At 42.3% G+C, this 23447-nt stretch overlaps 1 protein-coding gene across 1 annotated transcript in view; it reads left to right on the top strand.

The window, feature by feature from the left end:
- Nucleotides 1–23042, top strand: part of DROSHA (drosha ribonuclease III) — a 300535-nt gene extending 277493 nt beyond the window's left edge. The window contains exons 27-32 of the mRNA XM_069730615.1: nt 7802–7943; nt 11901–11983; nt 12506–12609; nt 14866–14958; nt 15961–16007; nt 22633–23042. Of these exons, the coding sequence (XP_069586716.1) occupies nt 7802–7943; nt 11901–11983; nt 12506–12609; nt 14866–14958; nt 15961–16007; nt 22633–22751 (588 nt within the window). The 3' untranslated portion in view covers nt 22752–23042. The remainder of the gene's footprint in view (nt 1–7801; nt 7944–11900; nt 11984–12505; nt 12610–14865; nt 14959–15960; nt 16008–22632) is intronic.
- The last annotated feature ends 405 nt before the right edge of the window (nt 23043–23447 follow it).

The following is a 23447-nucleotide window of genomic DNA, read 5'->3' as shown; positions in this document are numbered from 1 at the left end:
AGTAAGTGCAGGTCTAGGAGGGAATTCATGTCACACATGGTTTCTGTGGGACTTCAGCGGCAGAACTCGGGGTACGATTTCTGTCACCCATAGTCAGAAACTAGGCAACAGACAATACTCGATTGTAGAATGCTGAGGAATATGTTGGCACTATATAAATAAAACTAGCTGAAGAGCCCGGCGTTGCCTGGGCATAGTAAATATCTGTGGTTAGTTATAGCACGTCACTTCTCTTATTTTCCCATCACGCCTCTCATTTTCCCAATCACATCTTTAATTTTCCCCCTCACATCTCTCATTTTCTCCCTCACTCCTCTCATTCCCGCCTAACACTTGTCAGTTCGACCTCACATCTGTCATTTTCCGATCACTACACTATTTTCCCTCACTCCTCTCATTTTGCACTCACACCTTTTCATTTTCACCTCACACCTCTCATTTTCACCTCAGCATATACATGTTTGTCATCTCCCTTATATATAGTATACACCTGTATGTCATCTCCTGTATATAGTATATACCTGTATGTCATCTCCCCTGTATATAGTATATACATGCTGTGTGTCATCTCCCCTGTATATAGTATATACCTGTATGTCATCTCCTCCTATATATAGTATATACCTGTATGTCATCTCCTCCTATATATAGTATATACCTGTATGTCATCTCCTCCTATATATAGTATATACCTGTATGTCATCTTCTATATATAGTATATACCTGTATGTCATCTCCTCCTGTATATAGTATATACCTGTGTCATCTCCCCTGTATATAGTATATATCTGTGTGTCATCTCCTCCTGTATATAGTATATACCTGTATGTCATCTTCTATATATAGCATATACCTGTATGTCATCTCCTCCTGTATATAGTATATACCTGTAGGTAATCTGCTCCTGTATATAGTATATACCTGTGTGTCATCTCCTCCTGTATATAGCATATACCTGTATGTCATCTCCTCCTGTATATAGTATATACCTGTATGTCATCTCCTCCTGTATATAGTATGTACCTGTATGTCATCTCCTCCTTTATATAGTATATACCTGTGTGTCATCTCCCCTGTATATAGTATATACCTGTGTGATCTCCTGTATTAGACCTCGTTAACACGTTATTTGCTCAGTATTTTTACCTCAGTATTTGTAAGATAAATTGGCAGCCTGATAAATCCCCAGCCAACAGGAAGCCCTCCCCATGGCAGTATATATTAGCTCACACATACACATAATCGACAGGTCATGTGACTGACAGCTGCCGTATTTCCTATATGGTACATTTGTTGCTCTTGTAGTTTGTCTGCTTATTAATCCGATTTTTATTTTTGAAGGCTAATACCAGACTTGTGTGTGTTTTAGGGCAAGTTTCGTTTGTCAAGTTGTGTGTGTTGAGTTGTGTGTGGCGACATGTATGTAGCGACTTTTGTGAGATGAGTTTTGTGTGGCAACATGTGTGTAGCAACTTTTTGTGTGTCGAGTTGCATGTAACAGGTTAGTGTAGCAAGTTGTGTGCAGCAAGTTTTGCGCATGGCGAGTTTTGCGCGTGGTGAGTTTTATGTCTGGTGCCTTTTGAGTATGTGCAAGTTTTGTGTGAGGCAACTTTTGCATGTGTTGCAAATTTTGTGCATGTGGCAATTTTTCTGCATGTGCAAGTTTTGCGTGTGGCGAGTTTTCCATGAGGTGAGTTTTGCACTTGTGGCGAGTTTTGCGTGAGCCTATTTTTTGCATGTGGCGAGTTTTGCGCGTGGTGAGTTTTGAGCAGCGACTTTTGTGTTTCGACTTTTATGTGGCGAGGTTGGTGTATGTGTGGTGAAATGTGTGCTGAGGGTGGTATATGTGTTCAAGCACGTGGTAGTGTGTGGCGCATTTTGTGTGTGTGTTCATATCCCCGTGTGTGGCGAGTATCCCATGTTGGGGTCCCACCTTAGCAACTGTACGGTATATACTCTTTGGCGCCATTGCTCTCACTCTTTAAGTCCCCCTTGTTCACATCTGGCAGCTGTCAATTTGCCTCCAACACTTTTCCTTTCACTTTTCCCCATTATGTAGATAGGGGAAAAATAGTTTGGTGAATTGGAAAGCGCGGAGTTAAAATTTCACCTAACAACATAGCCTATGACGCTCTCAGGGTCCAGACGTGTGACTGTGGAAAATTTTGTGGCTGTAGCTGCGATGCCTCCAACACTTTTCCTTTCACTTTTTTCTCCATTATGTAGATAGGGGCAAAATTGTTTGGTGAATTGGAAAGTGCGGGGTTAAAATTTCACCGCACAACATAGCCTATGACGCTCTCAGGGTCCAGTCGTGTGACTGTGCAAAATTTTGTTGCTGTAGCTGCGACGCTTCCAACACTTTTCCTTTCACTTTTTTCCCCATTATGTAGATAGGGGCAAAATTGTTTGGTGAATTGGAACGCGCAGGGTTAAAATTTCGCCTCACAACATAGCCTATGACGCTCTCGGGGTCCAGACGTGTGACTGTGCAAAATTTTGTGGCTGTAGCTGCGACGGTGCAGATGCCAATCCCGGACATACACACACACACACATACACACACACACACACACATACACACACACACATACACACATTCAGCTTTATATAGCAGATTATTTATTTTTATTACATATTAGACATGCTTTTTCTCTTTAAAGGGAACCTGTCACCCCCAAAATCGAAGGTGAGGTAAGCCCACTGGCATCAGGGGCTTATTACAGCATTCTGTAATGCTGTAGATAAGCCCCCGATGTATCCTGAAAGATGAGAAAAAGAGGTTAAATTATACTCACCCAGGAGCGGTCCCGGTCTGATGGACGTCGCCGTCCGGGGCTCCCATCTTACGATGACGTCCTCTTCTTGTATTCACGCTCCGGCGCAGGCGTACTTTGTCTGCCCTGTTGAGGGCAGAGCAAAGTACGGCAGTGCGCAGGTGCCGGGAAAGGTCAGAGAGGTCCGGCGCCTGCTCACTGTAGTACTTTGCTCTGCCCTGCATTACAGAATGCTGTAGATAAGCCCCTGATGATGGTGAGCTTAGCTCACCTTCGATTTTGGGGGTGACAGGTTCCCTTTAAGGCATTTTATAAGTGACATGATGTTTATTTAAAGAGAATCTGTCACCATGTTTTTTTCTACCCCATGATGTCAGGACAGAGACTCTGATTCCAGCAATGTGTAATTTACTTTACTGTGTTATGCAGTCTGCTACAGATCTAGCAGTTCTCTGAATGCTGAGGTCTGTATAAGCCCGCCCACTCCACTGATTAGCTTACATCTGTGTACACTGTGCATAGTCAGAAAGCTGCCAATCAGTGGTGGGGGTGTGGTTGGACTACATGACAGCAAGTCTACCAGTCCTCTATTAATAATCTCCTACTGATAAAACACTAATTTTATAAAAACTACAGTACGCAGGCCAGTAAGTGACACATCGTTGGAATCCGAGTCTCTGCTCTTACATTATGCTGCTCTCAGAATAGATTAAAAACCTTGGTAACAGATTCTCAAAGTACTTTTTAAATCTGCAATTGAAAATTCCATGGCCATATGAACGGCAGTGTAAATTTCCCATTCCCAAACAGTTTGTCAGCAGTTTTTATGTAGGGAAATATGTGTGAACGTGTATCATAAACCTTGCGTTAGTATTTTTTATGTAATGCATAGAGATTAGAAATACTTTTTGTATTAGTAAAATTCTGGCCCTTAACATATGTAATCAGCTCAGAATGCCGACTCGGAAGATGGACTTTGGTCGATTTAGAAATCCTGCCAAGATGGCAGCTGAAATGGAATCTTTCATTCGTAGGGCACTGACTTAATGCAATCATAAGGAAGTTGTGCGCTGTTAATGAGGCATGGCGAGCGGTAATAGCACATGCAACACAAACAAATCTCTCTGCACCTCGGTTATTATGTTGGAGAGCAGAATAGAAAGCGTCCGCGGTCCTGCTCTTCCAAACACCAATGACAAACTTGTTTTGAAGCAAATTGTTGTTATTTTTAACTCTAATTTACTGCCACTCCGGGTGTAGACGTGGCGGTTTGCCTAATTATAGGCGCTTTCCTTAAACACTCCATCTTGTCACACAGCCAGAGATTATTGGATGTGGCCATCAGAAAAAGACATTTTCAGTGCGGGCCGTTACGAAACATCATCATTTTTATTATTTTCTATATTCACACTTCTTTTTTTCTAAGACAAAACACATCGGTGTCCCTGGCACACGCATAACTTTCTTGTAGATTTTCATATTCAATAAACAAGTCTTCCGACTCGTCTTCCCAGCGTTCCATTCTGCACGCATGACTAGTGTGGTGTTATGTATTGCAAGGAATAAGCATTTCTAGTGCAAGATATGTTGCATATAATAGATGTGTTTCCTATGTTTAGGTTTCTTTTTTTATTAGTAACTCAACATACTTTTGGGCAGCACGGTGGCTCAGTGGTTAGCACTGCGGCCTTGCAGCACTGTGTCCTGGGATAACCTCTGCAAGGAGCTGGTACGTTCTCCCCGTGTTTGTGTGGACTTCCTCCAGTTTCTTCCTATTGTCTAAAGCAGGCATGTCAAGAGGAGAAGTCGTCAGGGTTAAAGAAGTGGACAACTAAAGATATGACTGTCTAACCAGCATGGGTGGAGAAATTGCAGAAAAAATACTTTATATCAAAATTCCCCCAGTATTAAGGGGTTAACAATCCTCTATTTCGGCAATGGGAAATGAGTTTTGTCTCTCACAATGCTTCTATAGTCTTACCAACACCACTTGAGTTTTTCGGAATGATTTTACATATGTTACCTTTCTGTAGTTGAAATTCCACTTCCTGAAGGTCATTTTGATGGACATAATGGGCACAGTAAGGCATTGTCACATTGGGATAATCGTGAATTCCAATCTGAAGAATTAATAAATGTGACTCCAGTGTACACAATAGCACTAAGGCAGACGAAACGCTGCTGTGAAATGCCATGACACCAAGCCCTCGTCCTTTCCTGCTCCATCTAAGCGCTTGCTGCACAAAAGGCGATTTAATGGAGAATGCCCCAGTACAGCTTGTGATTCCTTCTGTCGGCCAAATGCTCTTGTTTGTTAGTGAGCCGCTTTGCTCGGAGCGTGTGAGACATTCAGATTTCTCTCCTTCCGCTAGAACATATGCTTCCTGCAGGATTATATTGCTGTTGCACAGGAGGCTGACCTTGTCATCCACAAGGACTGCGTATTGGGATTAGCCCGCAATAGTGACAGCCTGTGGCCTTGTGATGTGCCGTGAATTTATGTATGGGCGGGAAATGAGACGGAACTATATATTGCTACATGATATTAATATTGGATGGTCTTTTCTGAGGATTTCAGATAGATAGATGGAAAAAAAAATATTTGACAATGCGATGTGATAGCTTAGGCCGTTTACACAGTGCCCGTTAGCATTGAGAACCATATTAGCTGAACTATGCCTGCCTTACGGCCGTCACAATGAGAACTGGGCTGTCTGGAAGTTATTCTGAATTTTTTCTTAACATTTTAGCATTACATGATAATAAGGCTACGTTCAGTATTTGGTCAGTATTTCACAGTATTTGTAAGCCAAAACCAGGAAAGGGTTCTCTACAGTTCAAGCAGTCAGAATGTAGAATGTCGACCACAAGAGGTAGTAATGGCAAACACTAACAGCTTTTAAAAAAGGGCAGGATGATTTCCTCAATAAGCATAACATTGTGAATTATAGATAACTTCGGGACAAAATGTACAATTGGCGGAGAAAGGCTGAACTTGATGGACCTGAGTCTTTTCTGAACCTATGTAACTACTGACCAAATGCTGAATCCTAAAAATGTTCACACAAGTCTGCCAGGAACATAGTTCTATACTTTTTATTACCCATATGTACCCATACCCTTTATGTACATATGGTATAGATGTCCGACAGACACATACCTGTACTGAAGAATTGGTCTGTACAATAATGGTTGCACTAGGGCTGTTTTCGATTTTTTTGCACAATTTAGCACCTTACAATCGAGTATTGTCTGTTGCCTAGTTTCTGACTATGACTTACAGGAATCGTACCCCGAGTTCTGCCGCTGAAGTCCCACAGAAACTATATGTGACATGAATTCCCTCCTAGACCTGCACTTACTGAAAGGTGGCATTTAACTTCCATACTTTATACTTACACAATTTAGATAGGGCTTTTTTTTGCATAAAATGAGCACCATATCACACACGTAGAAGGTTAGCAGAGCCTGATCACAATGTAACCTGCGGCTCCTCAAGGTGTGGGGCAGTAAGACCATGAAATAGCCTGATATGGACTTTATTGAAGATTAAAAAAGGATTCTGAAAACCAGAGGACAATGTCAGGAATAGCGCCCACACAAGCGAAGGGAGCCCACCATGCCTCCAGAGCTGGAGGAAAACAAAATGAAAAGCCTTCATTACTTTTGACGGTTACAATACACATGTATTGCAATGCCTGAGAACTGTCCGTTTTATCCTGTCAGAACGCCTGTTAGACCCTGCTGCTGGCTGAGTCTGACAGGTCACCATAGGCGACATCATTTGACCTCTGGCTGCCATGACACCCCTTGGCGTTCCATAATCATGCCATAGGGGGGAGAGAAGAAGCCCACTCCCTCTCACAAACTTCTAAATGCCACAATTGCTATTGATTGCGGCCTCTAGAAAGTAACACAGCCAATCAGGTCCCAACGATGTCACCAGTCAGAGCTATCACTCCGCGCCGGAATCCCAGCGCTTGCTGGACTCTGAGGGTCTCGAGCACTGCAAGACTTTATTTACCGTCCAGCGGTCGTTAAGGAGCCCCCACATTGTTAGCCATCTAAATGCCATAGTCACTATTGATAGCTGCATCTAAGGGACTAAATGGCCATGGTCGCAGGTGATACAGCAGGGTCTCCGCTATAATGTACAGCTGGCAGCTGCTGCATTTTTACCCGTCAGGGTATGCTATTCTGTTATATCTCAGGCCAGTAACAATACCTTTTGGTAGTCACTTAGGATTTAAGACGGTCATTCCCCAGAATAAGCCTGTTGCTGTTGTATACTCGAACATCAACCAACAATCTTCTGCTTCCAGTGATGTCATGGTGCCACTTTGTAGAACGTCTCCGTTCCGAATGTGAAGCTCAGTCCATTTTCAGAACTAAATGTCAATCTTTGATGTATTTTGTTCCACTCAAAGCTGTGCTATGTCCAGAATTGTATGTGCCGTGATGCACATAGATAAAGTACATGTGATGAACGAGTGAGGCACGTCGGAGGTCTAGAAGCAGTATTATCCTCAACTGTAATTACCGAATCCTGTCAAACATGACTGACACTGCCAAGATCTGTAAAAGAACGTTCTTATTATTCACAACGAGCGTTTATCTTTCATGAAACATTGGGTGCCCTAATCTGTCTGAGAACCTTCAGAGTGACAGTTTGAGAAGAACAGATTTAATAAAGGAATGGCTTTAACAATAATGAGAGATCTATGCTGGTGAAGAAGTTTTCAGCAAAATTCTGAGTCAGTCAGCAATGCAGAAATTAGGCCAGAAAGTGTCCATAAATTAGGGGAAATGCTAATACGCTAAAATCCCATGATGGGCTTGTTAGTTCCTTTGTTTAGTTTTGGCTGGGGCTAAGGAATATGCTTGAGTTATGAAGACACATACCTACTCTAAGGAACACTAAAAGCCCATCTTAAGTGGTCTCATTTTTTACTATGTCAGGCTTTTGGATTGCGTTGCCGTGTTTTTATGTCCCCTCATTATCCCCGTCTCTGTGTGTCTTGCAGCTGCTGCGTAGCTCGCTGGTGAACAACAGGACACAGGCCAAGGTGGCAGAGGAGCTGGGGATGCAAGAGTTTGCCATCGCAAATGATAAAACCAAGAGACCCGTGGCTCTCAGGACCAAAACCTTGGCGGACCTGCTTGAATGTAGGTAACTAGGAGAACGCTCCGAAATACGGAACATGACAGGGAATATCCGGAGGGTAATGGAGCCGAGGATGGGGCTGTTGTCTGCACTCAGGGCTTTTATTCATATGCTATGAAATTCTGTCTGGGTGCTAATCACACACAGGGTCCTGAGACCCCATTGCTCCATCTTCTGTGACCTTGGTTTGGTGGAGTCTCGGTTGTGCCATGTTCCAGCGTGCGCTCAGCTGATCCAGTCGCACTCCATACTCTCTTCCCTTGTCACTCCTATAGACTTTGAATGGAGCAGTAGGACGCATGCTTACCCATCGGTCCAATCAAACGCTTCCTCCCTGTGGTTAACATTGGAACAGTGGAGCTCTGAACCACTTTATGAATATCGGTGGTGGTAATAGCCATCAGGCATGCGTTCATCTTGGGAAATCCCCCTTATATGTAGTCAGTGTAATAATAATGTTAGTAAATACCTCCAATTAGAAATGCAGGATAGTTCTTCTGATGAGCTACGTCTCTTACCCCATGTGCAGGGCATTGCAGTAGCTTAAGTATCCATGGTTACGACCGCTCATATAATGACAATTAGTAGTAAGTGGTCCTAACCATGGATATCTAAGCTACTGCAGTGGCCTGCACATGGGGTAAACATCAATGCTGGCTAATCAGAAGAACTATACTACATTTCTAATTGGAAGTATTTGCTAATATTAGTATTACACTTACTACATATTGGGATTGGCTCTTAAACATGAGAATAATATTACATACTTGTCTCACAACCTAATAAATAATTTATTTCTGTACGTCACACCATAATCCTTCTTTGCTTCTCGCCGTGTGCACAAGGTGAGAAAGATGAGATATGCTGAATTGTTTTGTGATCAAAAGTACCAAGAGTCCGCATTAGACAGCTGTTGGCTGACAATTCCCCCATACACAGGAACGATTCTTCTGGAAGCAGCTCATCTCCGCGCCATACAAAAGGCTTTCTGTACTACAACTCAACAATCCTTCTCTCCCCCGACATCATCTGTCAGCGTCATGTCGGGGGCCCCTTACACATTAGCCTGTCAGCTGACTCTTATCTATTTATCTAATGTGTATGGGGGTCTTTGGTTACAGTCATATTACAGTGTTGTTGTAAAAGTACTAAAAAAAACACCACCGTTCTAGTGCAGAAATAACAAAACACACAACATTTTGGCCCTAAATCATTAAGCAGTGTTCGCCAGTTTTCTCATAATTGCGTAAAAATATTGTGACTTTTGGAGTATTTATTCCAGTCCTGGGCAGTTCCAACTTTTTCATAAGTGATATGAGCTTTGCCTGAAAAGGCGTTACCAAGCATGGCCACCAAATGAATCATAGTGCATGTCAAAAAAGTGGGGAAAAGGATGAAATATATATACTCCTTCCTTGGCTGGATGGTATGGTGGAGCACAGAAGCTGAAATATGCACCTGTTAGTTCAGCGCATCGGTCATCAAGACTGCCTGCAAAACGCCAGTCTTCATTCATATAGCGATGTCACTGGCGGTGCGCGAGTTCTCAGTGGAACGCATTCTGCCTTCCACATCTCAATCTTTATAGAAAATATAATAATACCGTAATCTTTATTTTTATATAGCGCTAACATATTCCACAGCAGTTTACTACACACATCATCACTGTCCCCATTGGGGCTCACAATCTAGATTCCCTATCAGTATGATGTCTTTGGAGTGTGGGAGGAAACCACGCAAACACGGGGAGAACATGCCAACTCCTTGCAGATGTTGTCCTTGGAAATATGGCTACTTGTGGCCTTAAAGTACCGGCAGTAAGGACATCACGCAGCACACACCATCACATGTGGCCACAGGATCTAGCCAGTGATCCCCTGATGAACCCCAGTGCTCCTGGGGGGAAACGCCATGACCTTCGATATGTCTGACCTGCACCATTGCAGATGAGTACACCATTACTTACCCTGAAACCTCTATCCAGAAATAATGAGTACACCATTACTTACCCTGAAACCTCTATCCAGAGATAATTTTTTTTCCTGAAGGAAACATTGTGTTATTTTACGTTTTTGGCAATCCCTTTTATGCATCCTTCCCCTTCTGCTGTGGTGATCACAAGCTGAAGTTATGAATCAGAGATTTGGGATCATATACTCCGCATCGTAAAGTGCTGATTTTTTCTTTGTATAAACCTCTGGCAGACCTGATCTTCTCTAATATAAAGTTTTCACCTCTGTTTCAGTCATAACAAGCGATTATTGGTAATTATACCATATATACCAAATCCTGTTAGGAAGGAAAGGTGAGGTTATGTTAGTGACCCACATATGACTAGTGTAAGTGGTGATATCAGTGCTACACATGACCATGGGGGTATATGGGACAGTACCTGTACTACACGTTATGTTAGGGTGCATTGGGGTCTTAAGGGAAAGGTGCAGCCTAGTGGGGGCGTCATATCGTAGAAGCGAAGGGTGCCAACCTCCTCTGAGAGTAGGGGAAGCTATGAGGAATTGTCGCCTGTACATATTGTGATCTATTGTCTTTTTTTTCTAGACCCCTTTTTACTTGTTTTCATTTTTTTTGTTATATATATATATATATATATAGGGTATATATATTTTTGCGGTCCATACGTTTTGTTTTGTTTAAACCAATATCAAACCTGGTGAATTACCGTAATTTATTTTTGTTATAAATAGTAGAAGTGAATGGTAATAGAATTGTATTCTTGTTTTTAGTCTTTTAAACTGTTACTTTAAATTGTGTCGGTAGTAATAATAAAAATGCTGTAGAAATAATAGTAAAATGCTGTAGACCTGTGCTAGAAGACTAGAAAAGCGCTCTCTTGTCTGCATTTGTTACATTTACAGCAGCGCACATCAGAGGAACCAGCATAATTTATTTGATGCCATGAATTGTTTTCCGAGCCGGCTTTGTAACGACTTCTCCTCCTTCCTACCAGATTGCGTTGATTTGGTTAGATCATACAGATAACAGCTGGAGGACAGGACGGATTCTGCTTCCTTCCCTTTCCCCAATGCTTGTGGTGCCCTGTCCTTGTTCCAAATCTAATAGAAAAGCTTCCATGCAGCCCACATGCTTTCTAGAAATTGGGCCGCCGTGCTTCCCGCATTCAGGAGCACAGCGCTGGTGAACATTAGGCCACATATTTTATTAATATTTGATCAAGTCCAGTACATTCCATCAAATGGGTTCAGGACAATCCTAGTAATGCATCTTTAATGTTGTTTTATGCGTCTATTTCCTTGGCCCTGTGCAGCTAATTATGTGATAGATTAGTTTGAGCTGCAATGTATTTAGGGTTAGTGGGAGACTGCGGCCATGTGGAGCAGATTTATTAAAAGCTAATGTAATCTTGTAGATGGGCGCAGAATGATCTCAAGGTCTGCTGTTGTGTGTTAGGCGGGCTGCGTGTTGACTTACAGGGGGGACACACAGCTGGCCATATATTGAGGACCATATGTTGGCGTCTCTCGAGGGTTGTTTTGGAAAATTTGAAGTAGAAAGCAAAAACCTTCCATTCTTTCTTGTAACTATTAGCTGCGGAGCTGCGTACACTCATGTAGCAGAGTGTTCTCCTGTCGCCATGTGAAGTGGAAGCAAATGGTATAAGAAGAATTAGACCGTGCTGTGTAATGAGCAGTTAGGCATTTTTTGGACTAGTGGTACATTGGTGACGCTTACATAAATATTTAATATTGCAATCCATTTCTTTGTCAGAAACGTATAAGTGGTTCCATTTTTCCTATTCACCAGCTTTCGCCATTCTCGTTTAAAGCTTGAGCATCTCTAACCACTCAGTGACCCAACTACTTAATTCCACCGCGGTAGAATGTGTCTGATGTTACTTTTTTTTATATCTGTGATGTTATTGTTTTTATAGCCTTCTGGGAAAGTGTGTCCCGCATTAACCTTATGTGTTTTACCTGTAGCGTTTATTGCTGCACTTTATATCGACAAGGACTTGGAATACGTTCACACATTTATGAATGTCTGCTTCTTCCCAAGACTGAAGGTAAATGATATTTACTTTTGACCATCTAAAAAAAAGAAAAAAAAATGTAATGGTCGTGTCTGACAGCTGCAGAAGGGTTAAACGTCAGTAGCGGATCAGGCGATGGACATAACCGTGCAAGTTGATTTACGCATTAGTGCCGGGGATGGATTGGCAAGGCAAAAAGATAACATTCGTTAAATACCCCCGGGGTGTCAATAAGTAACCAGGAAATCAGTTTTCAGGAAAGATAGCCGGCTCAGGGGGCATCACAGAGTGAGTTAGGCTCTGGCGTAGTAGACACATGGAAGAGTCAATCATTGGTAGCCGGGAACAGTTTGACAAAGCAAATTAATCAAAACTTGTTTGGGAGGGAGTTGTGGCATGCCGCTGGTGATTGATGCCACCTTGTCTTCTGCGGGACTAAATAACAAAAGATTATTGCTTCCCGATACATTTGACCAAGTGATTCCTACTGTCTGTAGTATTGTCTATCAGGCACTATTTAGCGCTGACTGGTTCCTGCCTGCTCTTGCTCTACAGGAGTTCATTTTAAATCAAGACTGGAATGATCCAAAGTCGCAGCTTCAGCAATGTTGTCTGACACTCAGGACGGAAGGGAAGGAGCCAGACATTCCCCTGTACAAGTGAGTGCCGCGTTATTACATGCATCGTAACTATTCCTTCTGTACAGAACGTGTTGGCTTTTAATATACTTCAAACAATCACTGGGATTTTTTAACATTTTTTTTTCATTTTGGATGTTTTTCTTCCTTTTATTGTGTTTAATTTGTGAGGTTACGTAAGTCATTAAAACTTGTGATATTTTTTAAAGGGATTCTACCGGAATAGAAAAAAGAAATACTATTCTAAATAGATTCCTAAATACCTATAATTATCTAATCACACTGTTTTTTCTTCTAATTAAATGGCTTTTGGTAAAGGTAATCACCAGGTGACTACAGAGGCGCATGCTTACAGGTTTCTGTCAGTATAACAAGACAGTAGCCTTTTTAATTCTATGATTACCTCCTTAGACCAAATGAATATGATTTGGTAATTAAAGGTGTTTTAGGAACTTCAAATTACATTTCCTAAATTTATTTTCTTTATTTTTGTTTGACTCCCTAACTGTCAGATCTGATCATGCTCTTAACCTGCAAAAGATAAAAGCAAAATGAGCAAGTACCTTGTAGTGAATAAATAGTAAATGTAAATAACATAGGGTAATTGGTTAACACTATTTTCCTAAAAAAGTGTAAAAGCCATCCCACCGTGACATAGTGTACCCAATCGGGACGGTCCCTAAAGGTACCTTCACACATAACGATATCGTTAACGATATTGTTGCTTTTTGTGACGTAGCAACGATATCGTTAAGGAAATCGTTGTGTGACAGCGACCAACGATCAGGCCCCTGCTCTTGTGGGCTATTAACCTGCAGATATGGGGTTAATCTGCGAGTTAACAATGGTATACAGGTGCCCAGCCACTATACTGAAAATGCGGCACCCAGGAGAAAATGATCTTTATTTCTCCCAGGAGACCCCGGCCTTCAGTCATGAGAGTGTGCCCGCAGCAATTACAGTCACTGCTCACAGCACTGGGAGTGGCGGATGTAATTTTACTATGCATATTAGACTAGCATTATAATTACATTAAACATGATGTTGTGACATAAGTATTTGATGACCTATCTACATATTAGGTCATCTCTAGCAGATCAGTGGGGATCCAAAACCTGTTTCCCACCATAAGCAGTTATTTGCTCCAGTGATGATCGGATGAAAAACAATAAGTTTGAACTGAGCTGCTGAGAGCAGATTGATTCAAAGTATACCATCCCCTGCGGAGTCCAGCGTGACTGCTCCTATTTTTTCCATAGAAGCTGTATATTAGTAGCTGGTAGCAGCCACAACACTTTGATTGCAATGACTCTATTCAAAGTATTTACATATGGCTGACTGCAGAAGAAAAAACAGCTGATCAGTGGAGGCGCCAGGTGTTGGACCTCCACTAATCTGGTATTAATGGCCTATCGTCTAGATTTTGTTTGTTTTTTTTTAACTGCCTTCGGCTCGTTAGTGAGACATGGCAACTGGATGGATGATCTGTAGGAAGATCAATCTTGTGCAAGCCTAGATTGGTCCACCAGGGTCTTTTCTGCCATTATCTTGACAGTATCAAGCCATCGGGTTACTGGTCTTCCTGTTCGCATTGTTCTTTTATTTTTCTCACCGTGAAGTCCTTTTGCAATGATTGCTGTCGTCGTATGATGGGTCCAAAGTGTGCAAGTCGTGATCCTTGGTTTGAGTGACATGTCTGGCTTAATTTGTTCCAAAATTGATTTGTTTGTTCTTGCCATCCATGACATTGATAATACCCTTCTCCAGCACCACATTTCGAAGGCGTCGATTTTTCTGTCTTGTTTCTTTATTGTCCAGGTTTTGCATCCGTATGTTACCACAGAAAAGACCAAACTATATACAAGCCGTGTTTTCGCCACCAGTGAAATGTTTCTTGAATTGAAGACCTTGTCCAGTGACTTCACTGTTGATTTGCCCATAACCATTGTCCTATTGACTTCCGGTGTCGTCGCTGAATCTTGTGTGATACCTGTGCCCGGATGACTTTAATAATACTCATTTGTATATATTTGCGTCATCTTCTGTATCGCTTATATTTCCCTTTTTATCAAGTCCATGTTTTTTATGACGCTGGCATTCCTGTGTCCTATTTCCCATAACTGGGACAACCAGAAAGCACCACTAGATGCAAATAAATGTACGGTATATGTAATGCTAACAAGAAACCTATAACAATGTGCGACTCCATCAAGTTTTGCAGGATTTTCCATCCCAAAGGATGTACTCCTAATGAGACTTTTTTTTTATAAATTGTAGGACTCTTCAAACGGTGGGACCTTCTCACGCAAGGACGTACACAGTTGCCGTGTACTTCAAAGGCGAGCGAATTGGCTGCGGTAAAGGGCCGAGGTAATTTTAAAAGCTTTCCCTTTATGTTTGATTAATAGATAATGCCGAGAAGGTTTCTAATCTAGTGGCTCCAGCAATACGCATCACCCACATTAATAAGTTAGTTCCCCTCCATGGCCCTGTCCTGTCTTGACTTCAAGGTAGAAAACAATGTTGAGTCATTATGCTTGGTTACTTATGACGAGCGCAATCACATACTCCCTGCTTGTAATGTCAGCTGTAATTAGCTAAATCATAGCCGTATTGTCAGTTCATTACATACATATGAACAAAGCCATATACATTTCTGCAGCAACGTGACATCTTTGAAGGAAAGGTTGACAGAAAATCCATGTTGCATCCCCACTCCTTGTGCTCTTTGACAGCTCCTATTGTTACCCATCTGTGACTGAATTCTGTTTCACATTTGTTCTACCCATCCAGAAGGAATCTTATTATATTATTTACTCCGTCTTCTAGTGAGGATCCATTAATAATGGTTCTGTGTGGGTTGTATTTTTTTTTTTTTTTTTTGCCTTGATGATTTTTTTTTTAATGTAGGTTTTGTAAGCTGACGGTCATTAATCAAAAAGGGGAGTAAGGAGAAATAAGTGCGTGCAGGCTCCTTGCTCTGAAAAGATTGGACGCTTCACGGACTTTATTTTACAAAGTGTTTCATTAGGACAGTGAAGCTGGCTGTCGCATTGGGACACATAAGAGCTAATCAGACACAAAACAATTAGCAGAATCTACAAGCTTGTAGGCTAAATAAAAAAAACAAACGGGAAAACAAAAAAAAACTATTAAGTGTAGCAGCAAAGAATTTACGGTTTGCGAATACATAGTAGAAGTATCATTTAAATGTGTAAAGTTTCTTTTTTTTTGTAAAAAAGACCCTCAAGAAAAATGTATCGTTTTCTCATTTTCTTGTCTTAATGTCATTTTAAAAGGATTTAAAAGCTCTGTTAAAGCTGATGGTGGTAATTAGGTTAATTGGCAATTTTTTTTTTTTATTTCTCACAGTATTCAGCAGGCTGAGATGGGAGCTGCTATGGACGCCTTAGAAAAATGTAAGGGTTTTTTTTTGTCTTATGTCTTGATTTTAGAGAGTTTGGTAATGCTTAAATAATGTTGTAAAAAGTGAGTCTCAATCTTGTCATGATGTCAGGTCAGGTTTAGCTCCAAAATTCTTTAATGCTCAATTTTTATTTTTACTATATCTTTGGAGCAAATTCTTATGACTGCATTTTTGTGCCCACCTGAAAAAGGCGGAGTGGTGAGACGGCGGACAAACTGACTCCGGTTTGCTTTATCACACACAATGGCCCTGTCAGCGGATATGCTTATCCAGAGAGTAAGATGGGCACACTGTATAGTTCAGTGAGAGAGGTGCTGGCTGGACATCTAACGCCAAATATACACAAAAACAGCCGCACTCCAGTCCTGGTTTCAACGTAGAAAGTTTTTTTGTTTTTATTCAAGTGCACAGGCACCACCAAATAATTATTAAAGAGAGCAAAACAAGTGATTGCGGACAACACGATAACACGGTAACGTTTCGACCTGGCACGGTCTTTTTCAAAACCTCACTTAAATGGGAGGAGTGGTAAGAAAGAGAAGGTATGAGCAGAGAGTCCTCAAGGACAGTTCCAAGTAGAATCCAGGAGTAAGATGTCCGTATCATTGGTGGTGCAGATATGGATACGGATATGCTTGAATCCCGTTTTTCAGGACTTCAGACAGAAACCACAAAGGCCACTGAGGTGGCAAAAACGTGATGTGACCCGGCCTTAGATATGTGCAGTTGCTCTCTTCAGACAAGGCACCCGCAGCGACTCTCGCTTCCTCCGGATGAATGTGATTCGCCTGATGGCGAGGAGATAGCGCTGATTGTCTGTAGGAATATTGTGACATAACAATGTTACACACTTGCCCTGAGAGCCAGTGCCGAAATCGCTGGAACGTGAGCATTAGTGGGGTTATTTTACAAGGGGGTAACATGCAAATTGAAAAGGGGTTGTCAAACAGTTTTTAATGCTAATAATTGTAATGGATGTGTGAAAAATGCACACTTGATACGGCCACCATACAGCGATCTCTGAGAGCTGCTACTGCGCGGGCGGCGCCATCTTGGAGGAGGACATTTTTTTTCTTCTCCAGCAAGATGGTGCCGCCTGCACAATTGCAGCTATCGGATCTCTATACACACCGATAGCTGCTACTGTGCAGGTGCAGCCGGTGCCATTTTCAAATTGATTTTTTTTTTACACGTGCTCAATAACATCAACAATACTTATTAACTGGACACTAAACATGCGATTATGCTGCAGCACAGGGGCCACAGCATCTGCCTGCACAAGCCTTATTGGTTTTTTTCTTGTCTGTACAGATATTCATTGTGTTAACTAGGGGGCAATTCAGTGAGGAATCAGTGACCTGTCAGCAGTCTGCATTATGAATAATCAGAGCACCACATGAAGACCCCCGTCCAGGCCTGCTTCGGGGCATATCATTAACCCCTTCCCGACCTTTGACGCATACGCTGCGTCATGAAAGTCGGTGCCAACTCCCATTTCACCCGATGTGCAGGGACAGGGGGAGTGGTAGTTTAGCCCAGGGGGGGTGGCTTCACCCCCCCGTGGCTACGATCGCTCTGATTGGCTGTTGAAAGTGAAACTGCCAATCAGAGCGATTTGTAATATTTCACCTAAAAAAATGGTGAAATATTACAATCCAGCCATGGCCGATGCTGCAATATCATCGGCCATGGCTGGACACACTAATGTGCACCCACCCCACCCCTCCGATCGCCCCCCCAGCCCCCCGATCTGTGGTCCGCTCCCCTCGGTCCTGTGCTCCGCTCCCCAGTCCTCCTGTCCGCTCCCCCCGTGCTCCAATCACACCCCCCGTGCTCCAATCACACCCCCCCGCACTCCGATCCCCCCCCCCCCCGGTGCTCCGATCCACCCGCCCGCACAGCGATCCCCCACTCCGTGCTCCAATCCACCCCCCCGTGTTCCGATCCACCCCCCCCGTGCTCCGACGCCCCCCCCCCCCCGTGCCCTGATCTCCCCCCCCTTATACTTACCTGGCCTCCCGGGGACCGTCCGTCTTCTTTCCTGGGCGCCGCCATCTTCCAAAATGGCGGGCGCATATGCAGTTCCAGAGTGAATTTTGATCACTGAGATAGGTTATATCTCAGTGATCAAAATAAAAAAAAAAAGTAAATCACCCCCCCCCCCCCCCCCCTTTGTCACCCCCATAGGTAGGGACAATAAAAAAAAATATTTTTTTTTTTCCCACTAAGGTTGGGGTAAGAACTAGGGTTAGGGTTAGGGGTAGGGTTAGGGTTAGGGTTTCGGTATGTGCACACGTATTCTGGTCCTCTGCGGATTTTTCCGCAGAGGATTTGATAAATCCGCAGTGCTAAACCGCTGCGGATTTATGGCGGATTTACCATGTTTTTTCTGCGCATTTCAATGCGGTTTTACAACAGCGATTTTCTATTTGAGCAGTTGTAAAACCGCTGCGGAATCCGCAGAAAGAAGTGACATGCTGCAGAATGTAAACCGCTGCGTTTCCGTGCAGTTTTTCTGCAGCATGTGTACAGCGATTTTTGTTTTCCATAGGTTTGCATTGAACTGTAAACTCATGGGAAACTGCTGCGGATCCGCAGCGTTTTCCGCAGCGTGTGCACATACCTTTAGAATTAGGCTATGTGCACACGGTGCGGATTGGCCGCTGCGGATCCGCAGCAGAGTTCCATCAGGTTTACAGTACCATGTAAACATATGGAAAGCCAAATCCGCTGTGCCCATGGTGCGGAAAATACCACGCGGGAACGCTGCGTTGTATTTTCCGCAGCATGTCAATTCTTTGTGCGGATTCCGCAGCGTTTTACACCTGTTCCTCAATAGGAATCCGCAGGTGAAATCCGGACAAAAAACACTGGAAATCCGCGGTAAATCCGCAGGTAAAACGCAGTGCCTTTTACCCGCGGACTTTTCAAAAATGGTGCTGAAAAATCTCATACAAATCCGCAACGTGGGCACATGGCCTTAGGGTTAGGGTTGGGTTGGAATTAGGGTTGTGGTTAGGGTTAGGGGTGTGTTGGGGTTACGGGTGTGTTGGGGTTAGGGTTGTGATTAGGGTTACGGCTACAGTTGGGATAAGGGTTAGGGGTGTGTTGGAGTTAGAATTGAGGGGTTTCCACTGTTTAGGCACATCAGGGGTCTCCAAACGCAACATGGCGCCACCATTGATTCCAGCCAATCTTGTATTCAAAAAGTCAAATGGTGCTCCCTCACTTCCGAGCCCCGACGTGCACCCAAACAGTGGTTTACCCCCACATATGGGGTACCAGCATACTCAGGACAAACTGCGCAACAATTACTGGGGTCCAATTTCTCCTGTTACCCTTGTGAAAATAAAGAAATGCTTGCTAAAACATCATTTTTGAGGAAAGAAAAATGATTTTTTATTTTCACGGCTCTGCGTTGTAAACGTCTGTGAAGCACTTGGGGGTTCAAAGTGCTCACCACATATCTAGATAAGTTCCTTGGGGGGTCTAGTTTCTAAAATGGGGTCACTTGTGGGGGGTTTCTACTGTTTAGGCACACCAGGGGCTCTGCAAACGCAATGTGACGCCCGCAGACCATTCCATCAAAGTCTGCATTTCAAAAGTCACTACTTCCCTTCTGAGCCCCGACGTGCGCCCAAACAGTGGTTTACCCCCACATATGGGGTATCAGCGTACTCAGGAGAAACTGGACAACAACTTTTGGGGTCAAATTTCTCCTGTTACCCTTGGGAAAATAAAAAATTGCAGGCTAAAAGATCATTTTTGAGAAAATAATTTTTTTTTTTTATTTTCATGGCTCTGCGTTATAAACTTCTGTGAAGCACTTGGGGGTTCAAAGTCCTCACCACACATCTAGATTAGTTCCTTTGGGGGTCTAGTTTCCAAAATGGGGTCATTTCTGGGGGATCTCCAATGTTTAGGCACACAGGGGCTCTCCAAACGTGACATGGTGTCCGCTAATGATTGGAGCTAATTTTCCATTTAAAAAGCCAAATGGCGTGCCATCCCTTCCGAGCCCTGCCGTGCACCCAAACAGTGGTTTACCCCCACATATGGGGTATCAGCGTACTCAGGACAAACTGGACAACAATATTTGGGGTCCAATTTCTCCTATTATCCTTGGCAAAATAGGAAATTCCAGGCTAAAAAATCATTTTTGAGGAAAGAAAAATTATTTTTTATTTTCATGGCTCTGCGTTATAAACTTCTGTGAAGCACCTGGGGGTTTAAAGTGCTCAATATGCATCTAGATAAGTTCCTTGGGGGGTCTAGTTTCCAAAATGGGGTCACTTGTGGGGGAGCTCCAATGCATAGGCACACAGGGGCTCTCCAAACGCGACATGGTGTCCGCTAACAATTGGAGCTAATTTTCCATTCAAAAAGTCAAATGGCGCGCCTTCCCTTCCGAGCCCTGCCGTGTGCCCAAACAGTGGTTTACCCCCACATATGAGGTATCGGCGTACTCGGGAGAAATTGCCCAACAAATTTTATGATCCATTTTATCCTACTGCCCATGTGAAAATGAAAAAATTGAGGCGAAAAGATTTTTTTTGTGAAAAAAAAGTACTTTTTCATTTTTACAGATCAATTTGTGAAGCACCTGAGGGTTTAAAGTGCTCACTAGGCATCTAAATAAGTTCCTTGGGGGGTCTAGTTTCCAAAATGGGGTCACTTGTGGGGGAGTGCCAATGTTTAGGCACACAGGAGCTCTCCAAACGCGACATGGTGTCCGCTAACGATGGAAATAATTTTTCATTCAAAAAGTCAAATGGCGCTCCTTCCCTTCCGAGCCTTACCATGTGCCCAAACAGTGGTTTACCCCCACATATGAGGTATCGGCGTACTCAGGAGAAATTGCCCAACACATTTTAGGATCCATTTTATCCTGTTGCCCATGTGAAAATGAAAAAATTGAGGCTAAAAGAATTTTTTTGTGAAAAAAAAGTACTTTTTTATTTTTACGGATCAATTTGTGAAGCACCTGGGGGTTCAAAGTGCTCACTATGCATCTAGATAAGTTCCTTGGGGCGTCTAGTTTCCAAAATGGGGTCACTTGTGGGGGAGCTCCAATTTTTAGGCACACGGGTGCTCTCCAAACGTGACATGGTGTCCGCTAAAGAGTGGAGCCAATTTTTGATTCAAAAAGTCAAATGGCGCTCCTTCCCTTCCAAGCCCTGCCGTGCGCCCAAACAGTGGTTTACCCCCACATATGAGGTATCAGCGTACTCAGGACAAATTGGACAACAACTTTCGTGGTTCAGTTTCTCCTTTTACCATTGGGAAAATAAAAAAATTGTTGCTAAAAGATTATTTTTGTGACTAAAAAGTTAAATGTTCATTTTTTCCTTCCATGTTGCTTCTGCTGCTGTGAAGCACCTGAAGGGTTAATAAACTTCTTGAATGTAGTTTTGAGTACCTTGAGGGGTGCAGTTTTTAGAATGGTGTCACTTTTGGGTATTTTCAGCCATATAGACCCGTCAAACTGACTTCAAATGTGAAGTGGTCCCTAAAAAAATGGTTTTGTAAATTTCGTTGTAAAAATGAGAAATCGCTGGTCAAATTTTAACCCTTATAACTTCCTAACAAAAAAAAATTTTGTTTCCAAAATTGTGCTGATGTAAAGTAAACATGTGGGAAATGATATTTATTAACTATTTTGTGTCACATATCTCTCTGGTTTAACAGAATAAAAATTCAAAATGTGAAAATTGCGAAATTTTCAAAATTTTCGCCAAATTTCCGTTTATATCACAAATAAACGCAGAATTTATTGACCTAAATTTACCACTAACATGAAGCCCAATATGTCACGAAAAAACAATCTCAGAACCGCTAGGATCCGTTGAAGCGTTCCTGAGTTATTACCTCATAAAGGGACACTGGTCAGAATTGCAAAAAACGGCAAGGTCTTTAAGGTCAAAATAGGCTGGGTCATGAAGGGGTTAACTACAAACTGAAAATAAAGATCTCACAACAACCACAAGACAGATTTCATCAACAAAGATATCATTTTAATCAGTATAACGGCGTCGACCTGACACTGTGTGTAGGTTACTGCGGGCAGGTTCCCTTTAATTGTTTTATAAAAAATGTTTTATATATTGTTAAATTTTACATATCGCCGTCGATATTTAAAAAAATCATGAAATCTTGAATTTTCACTCTGGCAATAAGGCCTTATGCTAGATTTCTACTTCCTAATCTGCACATAAGACTTTTCTTCAGTCTCATTATCATCAATAAGGGATGGGATTAGCTAACATCCTTCTCTTCACAATGACCTTAGCCAAATCAGAGCATGCCCAGAAATTACTTCTAAATAAGTCAATAAATCAGAACCAGTCAATAAATCAGAACCAGTCAATTGCCGATGTCCATGTGGTTGCTGAAACTTTTTTTTTTTACCTAAACTTGCCACAACGTTTGTTTATTGGGCATCATGTGGTCCTATCTAACACCGATGGCAGAAATAAAACAGCGCCTTGTTGAATGTGACACGCCCGGCACATCCTTCCAGCATTGTTGGTGTCCGCCTGTTAATGACATATTGCTTTCCTAGATAGATGGCTAACAGACACAGCATAGGTAATGTCATTGTTCTTCTTCTCCCCCAGATAACTTCCCCCAGATGGCTCATCAGAAGCGTTTTATCGAGCGAAAGTACAGGCAGGAATTGAAAGAAATGAGGTTGGAGAGGGAGCAACAAGACAACACAGAGGACGTGAGGAAATAAAGCCTGCCATTCTTCCAGTATCCATTCAGACTCACTAGGGGCAAGTGCCGCACACAATCCCCCCGCCTGGTTGCAAGTGTTTGCAGACATCTCCTGCTGCGTCCAGTTACATGGGAAATAAAATCATGAACTAGAGACTTATTTTTGTTTGTTTTTTTCTATATGAACATTTTAGTACCTTTCATGCATTTTTAACGATTGTATTGTCTGAGTGTCTTTTTACTTATATTAATTTTTATTAACGTGTATGAATTAATAAAGTAAAAACTCTTCTCTTTGTGAACAATACAAGTCATTCTGCTTCCTTGATTATTGAAGTTTAATTTCTAAAAGCCAAAGAAAAGCTATTCTTATAAAGCATCTGAAGGATTGAACCGCCTCCTCCCCAGGAAACAATTTAGTGGTATTCGGTTATTTTTGCAGAAAAATTGTATTACTCTTTAGTAAACTCTATCCATATGACAATATCTTTGGGGTGACTATATTATATTTCACTGTTGTCTGTGTACATTCACTGTGCGTGAGCAAAATGCAATTGATGAAGACAGAAATTCCTCTGATGTTATACACGTAAAAAAATCTAAGGTACTTATACTTAACACTTTTTTTATTGAACCTGTAAAAGCCATCCATCCACTTCAAGGTGTACCTCTATACTGGCTGGACCCTGACTGTAATGACTCGCCTTTCCATACA

Source organism: Ranitomeya imitator, chromosome 6 (genome assembly GCF_032444005.1).
Source record: "Ranitomeya imitator isolate aRanImi1 chromosome 6, aRanImi1.pri, whole genome shotgun sequence".
NCBI lineage: Eukaryota > Metazoa > Chordata > Amphibia > Anura > Dendrobatidae > Ranitomeya > Ranitomeya imitator.
The sequence above is the reverse complement of the archived record's forward strand: the minus strand, read 5'-3'. Positions and strand labels throughout refer to the sequence as shown.